The sequence below is a fragment of the Simochromis diagramma genome, unplaced genomic scaffold (genome assembly GCF_900408965.1).
Source record: "Simochromis diagramma unplaced genomic scaffold, fSimDia1.1 OVJJ01000293.1, whole genome shotgun sequence".
In the NCBI taxonomy this organism is placed as follows: Eukaryota; Metazoa; Chordata; class Actinopteri; order Cichliformes; family Cichlidae; genus Simochromis; species Simochromis diagramma.
In genome coordinates this window covers 14,030,758-14,042,817 of record NW_024386801.1, presented here as the reverse complement: position 1 = coordinate 14,042,817, position 12,060 = coordinate 14,030,758, and the positions used below count along the sequence as shown (strand labels likewise).

Below are 12,060 nucleotides of genomic sequence, written 5' to 3'. Positions count from 1 at the left end.
ATATGATTGAATTTCAAATCAAATGTGCCCAAAAATAGCAAAACAGCAACAAAAAAAGTGACTTACTGTCCAAATACTTTCTGAATCAACATCCACGCCTGCACTCTCTCACAAACACCTTTTTTTTTTTTTTGCAGCTGAACATAGTAAAGCTAAAAGCAGGTGGGGCTTAAGAACCACATGGCATTCCACACAGAACATGCAGACTCTCCCACAGCTTGAAGAGCTTCACTGTGGGTTTTGTGTGGCGTGGACTAATATACAAGAGACGTAGGGAGGAGGAGGAGGAAGACAGATTTTTGTCAGCTGAACAGGTGGGAATGCAGCTGTTGAGGTGGCGGTATGCTAGTGAATGGGTGACGGGGTGAGTCTCAGCAACACTTTTACACCTCGAGGGGCGTCTCAAAAGTGGCAATGTGATGTCATAGCCATCGGCACACACAAGCCGGCCCCTTTATCCTTTCCATCAGCAGAATGACCAGTGGGGATGAAGGGGAATAGTAATGAAGACAGATAAATAAGTGCTAATCTAAATTAAAAAAATATGAGGATTCATCTTCGTCAGTATCGCCACCTCAGACTTTAGATATAGAGTCGATTCAGTGATTGAAGCTGTGGTGCTTAGGGTTATTAAGCTAATCCCTACGTCTGAAAAATGTCTGGCTAACTTGCACAGGCGGAAACAAAAAGAAAAAAAATTAAGAAAAGGCAGGCTGAACATAAATTCTAAATGGGATGCTGAGATCGCGTGCATACTTTTCTCTTTAACTATAGCAGAATATTCATGCGTCATAGATGATAAAACATGAAAATCTATTTATGCCATTCCACTCTAATGATCGCTCTTCTGCTGGCCCTTAATTGGGGCCGTTTTCCACAAAAACATGAATTATTTGGTAATAAACTAGACTGACAAGCAATAAGACTAGCAACACGTAATTAAGTCAAATTAATTAGAGTCATCTTGTTAAGTTCAGGTGGCTCGGGTAATGAGAGGGAACACATTCTGCGCAGGATTATTGAAAAATAAATAAACAAATAAATTCAAACACCACAGTGAGGAAGAGATTTAACCCAACAGTGGAGCATTCATACATTCTCCAAGTCTTAAAAGTCATGCCTGCATCAGCATGACTTCTCAATAATAAGAGGGAACAGTCATAAGCAATGGATGAAGAGGTGCTAGCAATACAAACGATACAGGGAGACCAGTCTCAAGATGCCGTGAGGACTTGGACATCGAAGGAGGAGCATTGCAAAACAGACCAAAAAGAACAACAGCGACTGGTGAGGATGAGGTGGAGCAAAGCCTTAGGCTGGCCTTACTTGCTGGTAAAGTTGAGGCCTTGGGGCAGAGTTCTCAATCAAAGTGTGAGTCATGACGATTAAAGGCTCATTTTCCTTCATCTAGTCCAGTGTGGAGAGGAGCGATATAGCAAGTGTCAGAAAGTTTACAGCAGCTTTTCATTTCTGAGACAACACCCACAGTGTGATTACACCTCACTCGCTCTCGCTTTCTCGCTCTCGGATGAGGTAGACTCACACAGAAACGTGCATCCAGAGACGACAGGGATGGTTAACAGCAACAGAGAGAAGACGCTCAGGAGCAGGAGCAGGAAGACACGGAAGTACAAAGCTCTAAGGTTCATTTTTATTAGCAGTGAAAAGTTCCCATTAAACGCTGATGTGTAGGAATGTAAAAAGAACTGCATTTACAAGAGGTGCAAGAAATCACAAATGCTAAGGCTCATCAGTCCAAGTCAAGGAAATTAAAATTACTTATTTCTCAGCGGTTACACAAATCTAAGGCTTCCTTTTGCTATAATTATTAGAAAGGTTTTACTGGACCTTTGTGTGCTATATACAAAGCAATTAAAACTCACAAAGCACTTAAGATCGTTAAAAAAAAAAAGCAGATGAAGCTTTAATATTCCTTTGCAAACACTTAGACGTTAAATATGATACCTTCATCTCTACGTGTTCTTTATATGGCAGAAATAACGACTGTCCACAGTCATGATCAGTTATTTGGATAATGTGTGAGTAAATGAACTAGCGTGAGCTAAAAATGCTGCGATCTGAACTTTTAGCCATTTAAAATAGAAATAAAAGATAACAAGTTAGCCTGGCATTGGGACTGCAAATCACTAAAACAGCCGCAGAGCAGGGATTAATACAATAAAAGCAGAGGCATTAAATGAGGTCATGACAGAAGAAGACAGGGCATGCATTCATGCATTACCCCACCTGATTGTCCAAATACATGAGGTTCCTTTGGAGGTGGTGAGAAAGAATGTCGTTCTATCATCAGCAGCAAAAAGAGAGTAAAGAAAAGGCAAAAGGACAGTGAGACAAAAGAAAGGGCAAGTCACATTCTTTCACTGATGCTCTCTCTGTCACACTCTCTCTTACGTCCACAATCACACAAGCATGTCATGTACCCAAAGATAACCCAAGAGAAAGGAAAGCAGGACCAATCAAGGTGAAGAAAACAGGTCAGGTACCAGGTGTACTTTCAAAGGTAACAGAATGAGTACACTGCAGGACTAGTCTTGACCGAGTGCATGCAAAAAAACAAAGACAATGGCAAGTCAAAGTACCACACAACGTGGTGTGTGTCCGCTGACGCAAACATAAACTAATGAAGCAGGTTGCCCTAATGAAGCAGGGCAACTTGTATAGCTACAAGGAAAACTCGCATTAAATGCACAGTAGTAGATTAAGAAAAACAACAACAAAAACACCGTAAAATGGAAAAATCTTCAACAGTCCTGGTTGACCTACATCATTAATGGTAAAATCTGCAGTCTGGCATTAAATCTGGAGACTTCAAGTCCCAAAATCCTGAATTAACTTTTACATATGCCAGTGGCCTTAGCCTCATTAGTCGGTCACTCTTTAAGCTCGCCAATGGCTTTAAGTTTCATCTGCGGATAACATCTGTCTATATTCTTTAGGGGGATAAATGACTCAATCAGCTGCTTGCCCTGCTAAAATGGCCCAAATCTAATTATCTGATGCACTGATTTAAGTCAGATGCTGGTTGCAAAATTATTTTGAAACTGGAAGAAGAGTGTTTTATTTCCACACATTTTGATGAGAAGGTAGCTGGTCCACAAAAAACATGAAGCCATTACGCATAGTCATGTTAGAAGAAAATTCCTTCTTAAATCAGCCATGTGTGAAGACCAAACAAATCCTCCGGATCGAGATGGATAATGGAAGTGGATAAAGATGGCATACACACCACACGCTAACATACACGCCTGCAGAGATGTCCCTGGGGGCCTGACCTTTGGGTTGTCGCCATCCATGTTTAGTTGCATAAGCTGTGCTACAGTGTGCTCCCGGATACTGTTTAGCTCTGCCTGCTGCCGACGCAGCTTTATCAGCAGCAAAGTCAGTTCCTCAGGCTGCAAGGAGGAGGGAGGAAGAAGAGGAGGCGGGGGGGGATGCATCGCCACAGTGAAACAGGGACACACCGCAGGGGTGAGGCAGGGATTGGGGGTGAGAAGAAAGGAGAGAGAGCACACCAGGATAGGAGATTTAGAGGTACCAGGATCCCAGTAGGTGAACAGTTGCTGCATTCTAGTCTTGCGTTTTCATGCAATTTAGTATCATGTTAGCTAGCAGCATGCACATTCTTTTATGTCCACTCAAAACAGCAGAACAGTTGGCACTTATTACAGAATTGACTTCACACTTTACAAGCTCAATGAGTACAGAGAACTGTGTGCAGCTCTGACATAAATTCTTGATCCTGGCTTAGAGAGTTTGAGTGACAGGGTTTTTAAGTCTCCACTGAACTGAAGAGAGTCTAAGGAGCTCCTGAAGTGAACACACCCTAAATCCTACCACTTGGAACACAGATCTGCCTAAACCTGTCTCGAAAGAGTTCTGTCACAATGTCTTAGAGGGATATGAAGGACAGAAAGAGGGAGAAGGGTAGAGTAGGTGGCATCATCAGAAAACAGCATTGTCCTTGAAAGATATCCAGTTAAACCCAGACTGTATAGGTGTACAGAAACCAAGCATGAAGTATCTCAGCTGAACAGCACAGTGATATAAATCTAGGTAGCCAGAAGACTGACATAGACCAAGACTTACTGTTTTGCCTTGTAAAGACTGGGCAGTGATGGTCTGGATTGGGATCCCTGCTGGCATAGACCTCCTATCAGGCAGGTAAGCATACTGCAGAACACAGATTTAATATGAAAAAAGGCCTGTCATGTGCAACATTAAATATCTTTGATATAATAGTCAGCCATAGCCACGGGGTTCATCCAAGTACAAAGAAACATTTGCTACCCTTGATGCATATTTTTGTATATATCCCTCTCATATTTCTGTCACTATAAATATGCTCAAAGCTGAATGTAATTTTGTTTGCGCTGCTTAAAAACAAATGAAACACATGACCTCACTTTTGAACTTTGGGAACTAAAGTAGGCACAAACAGGGTTTTCACAATTCTGATGAGTTTGAAGATCAGTATTTGGTATGACCTCATTTATTCTTCAGCACAGCCTGAACTCTCTTAGTCAAGCTTTCTTTAATTTCTGTATGTTGTCTTCAGGAATAGTTCTCCAGGCTTCTTGAAGGACATTCAAAGCTCTGCTTTGGCTGTTGTCCACAGTGGATCAAAACCTGACAGTACTTTTCTGCATTCATAATGTTTTACATCTCCCCTGATCTCCTCCATACTAATGATCATCACTCCATAAGACCTGCTGCTACTGATTTTCAGTCCAGCTCTATTGTCATTTAAAATACCTGAAACTTTTCTCCTCATTGCTCTTCGTTAAGAATGGCTTCTTACAGCCACTCTTCCATTGCGACCATTTCTGATGAGGCTTCAGATTGTGTTCCTTTGCTGTAGATCTTACTTTTAGGCCTGCCATTTCTTTTATTTTTTTTATTTTTTGCAACAAGCTGTTAACGATACCTTTAAAATAGACTTTTTGCCAAGTTGTCTGCTATCTGTAGACACAACATTGGTCACTGGTTCTGGCATTAGGTGCATTTTTCAGTGTTAAATGGCTTGATGAACAAAAAAAAAAAAAAAAACCACTCCTTTGAAAATGGTCAAGTATAAGGACTGGACTGAAAATGATTGAAAAAGCAGCCAGTGTCCAAAGAAAAAATGTGATAGACCTTCAGAAAGCCTGGAGAACTATTCTGGATACTTGGAAGCAAAATATAAAGAAATAAGGGGTGACTGAAGACTATTGCATAGTAGGCGGTTTTGTTATTATGAGGGTGAACTGAACATTTCCCGTTTATGCATCTCTTAGCTGACCTTGTTGACTGGTGGCCTCTGCCGTCTCTCAACAGTCATGTCTCTTCGGAAGATGGGAGAGGAAATTTCAGAGCGAGTGTTGCCCATGTTGTAAGATCTCATTGGAGAGTAGCCGCCGTACATCGACAGGGAGCCATGGGAGGGCGAGGGGGGGATGGAGTGGCTCGGTGCAGCATGCTCTGACAAGTTGATCATGGTTTTGGGACTGGCCATATTGCTGTACAGCCCTGGCTGCCTGCTGTAGGCCTGCCTTTGCTGCCACTCGTACAACTGCCACATGGTGTCATCGCGCATGGAGCGGCGTTTCTCAGTCATTGAAGGACCCATGGCCTGGTCATATACCGATGGGGACATGCTGCAGATGCTGTCCCGCTGTGCCATGCTATTCCTGGGCATACTGCAATATCCATCTCCATAATGAGGCATGTAGGGTACCCGATGGCTTGGCAAATTTCTAGGCAGCGTCTGGTACGATGTGATGCTGGGGTAAAAGAAAAAACAGATAATTAATCATGTATGATATAGTAGATGACCTGCATGGTGTTACACCAACACAGACCTAAAATGATCTGTGTTGGTATAACAATTTGATAATTCTTCATATATTCCATACACAACACCAGATAAACGTGGTTTTAGGCTCTGTCAGGTTCAAAGGAGTTGAACTGTTGAGTTGAGTTGTTTATAGTTGAAAAAAAAATCTCATTGGATTTCTTTTATTTTGATTATAACCAGTCAAAAACATCAGTTATCAAAGCAATGCCATGTTATGAATCTTTTCATTTGCTGGTTTGGTTTAAACTTTGTAGTTGAAAAGCACTTCACGCTGAGTATCATTCTAATTAAGTATCAAACAAGGATGATTCTTATTTTATCTGTTTACATGTGTGTCTTTAGAGAATCTCGCAAAGCAATTCCCTACTCAGAAACAAATTAGACCTTACTATTGACAGCAAGGCTTTAAGAAGTTCCACTTCCTCAGTGAGTTCAAAGTCAGTACGGAGAGCTTAATAATAAGAAGACCTGACAGATCCGGGCTAAAACACTCACTGGTCTTTAAATCCCAGTATACCAGTGTTATAATAAAGGCTTGTGACTGCTACACATCCGTCTAGAGAACATGCATGTCATGACAAAAGGAGCTGAAAGAGATTAATGGAGAGAGAATTAAATGTTTACCTCAGAGGGCCAACACAAAAATATTTACTGAGGCCTTATTAGTTTTGCCCATGGTATCCTCTAAAGCGAGTGTGTATGTCTATTTGTTAAAAAAACAAATAATAACCACAGAATGAGGCAAAGCTGTGTCAAATATGAACACAAGCCTGATGACAAATGTATCTCTTGACTAAAACATGTATTTTTAACAAAAATGTGAACACCAGGGATGGGAATCAAGAACCAGCTTATTAAATCCTCTCATCAAAACCTCATCAATATACTTTAACTACTTAGAACTAAGAGGAGACCAGCGTCATACTTTCCACCCAATAAAGCCAAATTTGACTTCATGTTGTGGAAACAGTCTAAGATTTGACTCTTGTGGAATAATCTGAAAATAACTGGTGCTACTGTACAGACTACAGCGCCATCTGAATAGCATCATTTCTCTTCTTGCAGTGTACGCATGTTATAATCAAACAATTACATTTAAAGCTTATACAATATCATGTCAAGACGGGTTTTTTTGGGCATAGCACTGAACCAACCTTCTGGTATCGTCGTCCTGGCCACGTCCTCTCTGTGTGCGAACCCACTGCTCCAGCTGCTGCATCGAGCTGGTCCGACTCAGGCTGCGATCCGGCTCATGTGGGGAACTTTGCAGAGGAGGGACTCCAGTCCCATTAGCTGGACGCTGTTCTCCAGATCCATTAACTTGGGGGCTGTGTTGTGATCCGTCAACCTCGGTCTGAGGCTGCGGCGAGGTCATATTAGCCTTGATGGCTGCCGCCTGCGCTGGCTGCAGTTTGATACTGTTTATTTTGGTGAGTGGACGTTCACGGTCGGCCCCATCCTTCTGGAAGCCGTAGCGCTCTGCATCTCGCTGCTTTCTCTCCTCTTCTTCTGTGGTGGGGGAGACGGCTGCGTGCTCACGGTCAACCTCACGGTTGCGCTCATTCTTCTGGATTTCGGTTTCTGTTCTATGGTTGGCCACATGGTTGATCTCTTGAGGTCCACACTGCTCCACTTTTAGTTTGTCCAACCTAAAAGAGACAAGAAGGTTCAGGCTTGAAAAATCACAAAACACTGGAACTCTTTCAATAGACATTTTGGATTATCCAGACTTAAGATACGCTTGTCTTCAAGTGAAATCTGAGAGTGGCGTGTTGTTTTATCTTCCCGCCTTTGTAATCTGTTTACAACCCCTCTGAAAGCACTGTTAACTTAATCCTACAGACTGTATTACTACATGAACTGTTAACTTGAGTCTTGTTGATATGAATATGAAACCAATGAGGCCTAAAGTAGCTACTGATGCTGAAAAGTGCCCTTTTAGTTTTCTGAATGGATCCATAAACGGTTTCCACATTTGTATTGTATTCCACACAGTATTTGGCTTGGTCTTCTGTTGTGTTTGTATTTTTTCCAATTTAGCCACGTTTGAGCTGAGAAGCATTGCTGTTCGTCTTGCTTGGATGATGTCATACAAGCACATGTGGAAGTTTGCACCTAAGTATTCAGGCATCGTTCCTTCCATTTGTTGTTCATGTAAAAACTGTTACAACCTCAGACAATAGGCTAAAATGTCTTTAATGTGATTAACCCTTACGTAAATCTGGGCGAGATGATTCATGTCCAACTAATTATTTGGTAGGAATTGCTGTAAATGATGTTTGATTCACATTTTTAGGTTTATACTACAATATACTACACAACTAATGTTGTGAATTCAGTTCAAACTAAAGCAAAGTGCACAATGCCTCTTCCAGCTGCCAGAGAAGGGAAGGCGTGTAAAAGGAAATCAGATATCTCCAGTAAAACAATACCTCAGCTGAGACACTTCAGAAAAGTGATGCTCAGATCCCAGTAATCCATTTGCTTCTCTCTTTTGCCTCCTGTCTAGAAGACCTGCATACCACTCTGTGCTCCCTAGGGAGTTATCTAGAGGTAATAGATGCCACTATGCCTTGACCTTAGACAGACATAAGGTCGCAACTTCAAAGTTTGGCAAATTCCTCTCAGCAGCATGGCTCACTGGGTTAGCAATAAGAGAGCTGCAGAAAAGGCATTCCTTCAGAGTTTCCACTTGTATACTTTCAAATAGCAGCACTAGTCACTTAATGACTTCTCCATCTTTCTGTGCCTCCACCAACCAAGCAGAGCACACATTTAGCCCTGCGAGCATTCAAGTTACACAACTGCAAAACAAACGATGAAGTAAATTTAAAAAAAAAGATGAAATTACAGAACCTTTTTGTTTTGATCAATGTGTAGTTATATAACATAATCTTATAGTAGCATCACACGGTCTCATTTAGCAGAGACTTTCAGAGGATTTCAGGCACTACTGCTCTGTGTAATTACACTGCTCGTTACCATTACGTTTCTGCTCGCCCATGTAAAAGCAGGACATTAGACAGGCAGCCTGCCAAATGGCAGATATTTAACATAGTTTAAAAAAGAAGAAGGAAACAAAAACCCTGATGAGTCAGTGATCCTGATCAGCCAGCGCAGCTGTGCACATCATCCCTTAAACCACCTGCATCATGCCTTCACAGTGCACCCACAGTCTTATGTATGTTACTCCATAATAAACTTTAGCGCTTGAAACAGTTACATAACATGAAAGAACATCGTAGCTTCTTCAACAAACCCAGAGACCAGAGATGTCAAAAGTGGGTGTTGAAGTGTTGCCGAAGAACTTAACAGGGAATTTAAAAGTACTCTCTTCCAGTACAAACAGAAAAACAGAAATCAGAGTCTAGAAATGAACCACGTGACGCACAGCTGTTAGTACTAGTTTGAAGAACTGTCCTCAAATGGCTTTTTCAAACCCCCCCCCCATGCGCTCGCAATTCAAAAATGACACACCCACTCAGCAAACATGACTTTATTGTCAAAGCTCTTACAAACCTTTTGACTGGCTCTGACTGCACGAGCGCAGCATCTGTCATCATTTTCATCCAAGATTCCATCTCTTTGGCTGTGTCTGTGCAAAAGTAGTACGTCCTCATGTTGGGATGTGTCGCCTGTTTTGACAGTACACGGGATCAAGGACAGGAAGAGTTATCCACACAGTTACCTGAAAGAGAGAAGACAAAAACTGGTTGACTAGGATTTTTAAGGTTTCCTCACAATAACAGGACGGTAGAATATTGCATTTTATACACACACACACACACACACACACACACACACACACACACACACACACACTTTTTTTTTTTTAGCAACTAATGGCAATCGGTGCTGACTTGTGAGATATTCTCTGCAGTTAATGATAATAAATCAAATCCTTAAGTCATGCTAGATTAGGGAAGTAAATCTGCCACAATACTTACCATTCAGTGCATTGTATGGCAGACACATGGTCGGTTGTCTCTTGGTTCCCTCGTGGTGAACAAACCAATATATTGTTAAAACAAACACAGGAAGAGACATAATGCTTCGTGAACAACCTCAATGTGCAGTTTTCCAATGTTTAAAAAAAGACAAGACTATAATTTTTCTAATTGCTTCACAATAATTTTTAGAAATAACACACTTACTGATATGACCTTTGGCCACAACAAGAGACAGGAAAAGTTGAGAATGAAAAATATACAGTCAAAAGGTCATCCCATTTCTGAGTGAATCACTGAACTGAAGAGCTTGTGTCCTGCTTTCATGCTTTTCTCTTTTCTAAGTCTTGTTTTGGGGTTTTTTTTCCAGCCTGAATCTAAGTTGGAAAAGGAGTGGGCTGTGTGGTTGGAGAGACCTTGAGCAGACTCCTGGGCGTCTGTGTTTGGCTGTGCTTGGCAGGACAACTTTGTTGTCTCTTTGGGTTTATGAAGAACCCACAGTCAAATCCTTTACACACCACTGTGATCTCATATTATAAGTCCGTTGCCCTGAAACTTGAATCCTGCGAGTCAACTTATAGCATCATAGTACTGTAGTCCTACCTCACTGCTGTCAGTAGTCAGTGTAGAAATATGAGACATACTTTAGTTGTTAGCATTAGCGACTAAACATCTCACTTTGTCAATCAACCAAAACTTCTGAAGTAACAACCAACGTGTTAAATAGGAAATAAAACCTAGAAACTGCTCAACATGTCTAAAAATACACATACATATATTGTGAGATCACGATAAGAACCACTGCAGCACCAGTTTTCAAATGTACCTTCTGTGAGACTTGCACATTTCTTTTTATGGCCTTATCTACAAGTTTTTCCATTTTCTCTAGAAAACTAATTCCTGTCTTTTCTTCTTTAAGTGTAATAAACCATAAAATATGCAGCCTAACAAAGTCTGACAGGAATGAAAACATGCACTGACCTTGAAGGCATATTTTCTGGTAATGTGATCGTCCACAGACAACATGGATATACGAAAGCTTGGCAGGAGGATACTGCCGAGAATCCCCTCCTCTTTTTCATCTACAGAGGAAAAACAAAACACAGTACTATATATATTAAATATATATATACACTATATTGTCAACTCTTATCTTAAAGCGTTATTTGTAAACAGGACGCAAGTCAAGTGGACTGTGAAAGGAAAAACTGTGCAGTGTTTTGGTCAGATAAACATAGGATACCAAGTCAAAACACTGGAAAAGATGAGCACTGATTCAGAGCTGTATGCAGCTAGGCTGCTCTAATCCTCATTAAGTTAACAGACAGGGTTCCACATTGACAATTGTGCACACTCCACATGGGGGGGGATTAGATTGGGTCCCAAGTTTAAGCAGAGTAGCTTACTCTCCAAATTCCATAAAAGCAAACTGTACTGCTTACCCAAAACAGTGCAGGAAAACAAAACAGTGACTGCTGCAATCCCATATAGGCATGGACTTTGTCTGGTTTATGTGCAAGTTTGCATGTGTGTTACTCAAAACCATTATGTTAGAGTCAAAGTCTTTTAACACATATTGGCGATGATGGAATGAATAAGGCTGATCATGAATAAAGTTCAACATTGTGAGTAATATTTAGGGAAATATATGGTAACATCAATCCGGACATTCCCAAACATATCAGAAGTCGAGCTGTTTGCTCAGAAGTTATGTTAGAGACCTGCCTCGCTTAACTGATTTTCAAAAGAGGGGCGGATGGATTTTTGACAGCGTCACCTGTCTGCAACCAACCGGGCTCTTTGCCACTGCCTCTTTCAAAAAAACACAACAGGCAGAGGCTTCAGCAGAGCAGTCTCATCATGGGATATCCTGATGCGCAGAAATAGAGTGATAACTACAACAGCAGATAGCGGATGTGTTCAGATGAAGCAGCAGAGTTCACGACCTCTCTGCCCACTCTCTGCTGATGGATACAGTTTCTCATCATATCCATCTGGATAAAGCCTTTGGGTCCGCCGCTGTCCGCGGCTTTTGTCAGTCAGTGGGTGGAAAGACGGCGACGGGAATGGCAGACACCAGAAATAACACAGACTGGATGTCATCCTGATCAGCAGAAATGACGACTACATCTGCATAAAGCGGCAGCACTGGGAAGTGCAGCCTTGTACAAAGGTAAGGCTTGTATTTTCTCACAGTTTCAAACAGCACACCTAGTTTACACTTGGGCTACACTTTAAACATTCTCCAAACAGAGATGT

At 41.4% G+C, this 12,060-nt stretch overlaps 1 protein-coding gene across 7 annotated transcripts in view; it reads right to left on the bottom strand.

The window, feature by feature from the left end:
* LOC120729977 (pleckstrin homology domain-containing family A member 5-like) overlaps positions 1-12,060 on the bottom strand; it is an 88,034-nt gene that overhangs the window by 13,123 nt on the left and 62,851 nt on the right. For 3 of the 7 annotated variants that reach the window (XM_040026019.1, XM_040026020.1, XM_040026022.1), the window contains exons 8-15: positions 10,783-10,883; positions 9,374-9,489; positions 7,009-7,503; positions 5,300-5,780; positions 4,108-4,191; positions 3,294-3,413; positions 2,248-2,301; positions 1,327-1,407 (exon numbers count right to left, since the gene is read on the bottom strand). In XM_040026019.1, coding sequence (XP_039881953.1) covers positions 1,327-1,407; positions 2,248-2,301; positions 3,294-3,413; positions 4,108-4,191; positions 5,300-5,780; positions 7,009-7,503; positions 9,374-9,489; positions 10,783-10,883 — 1,532 coding nt within the window. The other 4 variants (XM_040026027.1, XM_040026026.1, XM_040026021.1 and 1 more) reach the window with 4 other exon arrangements.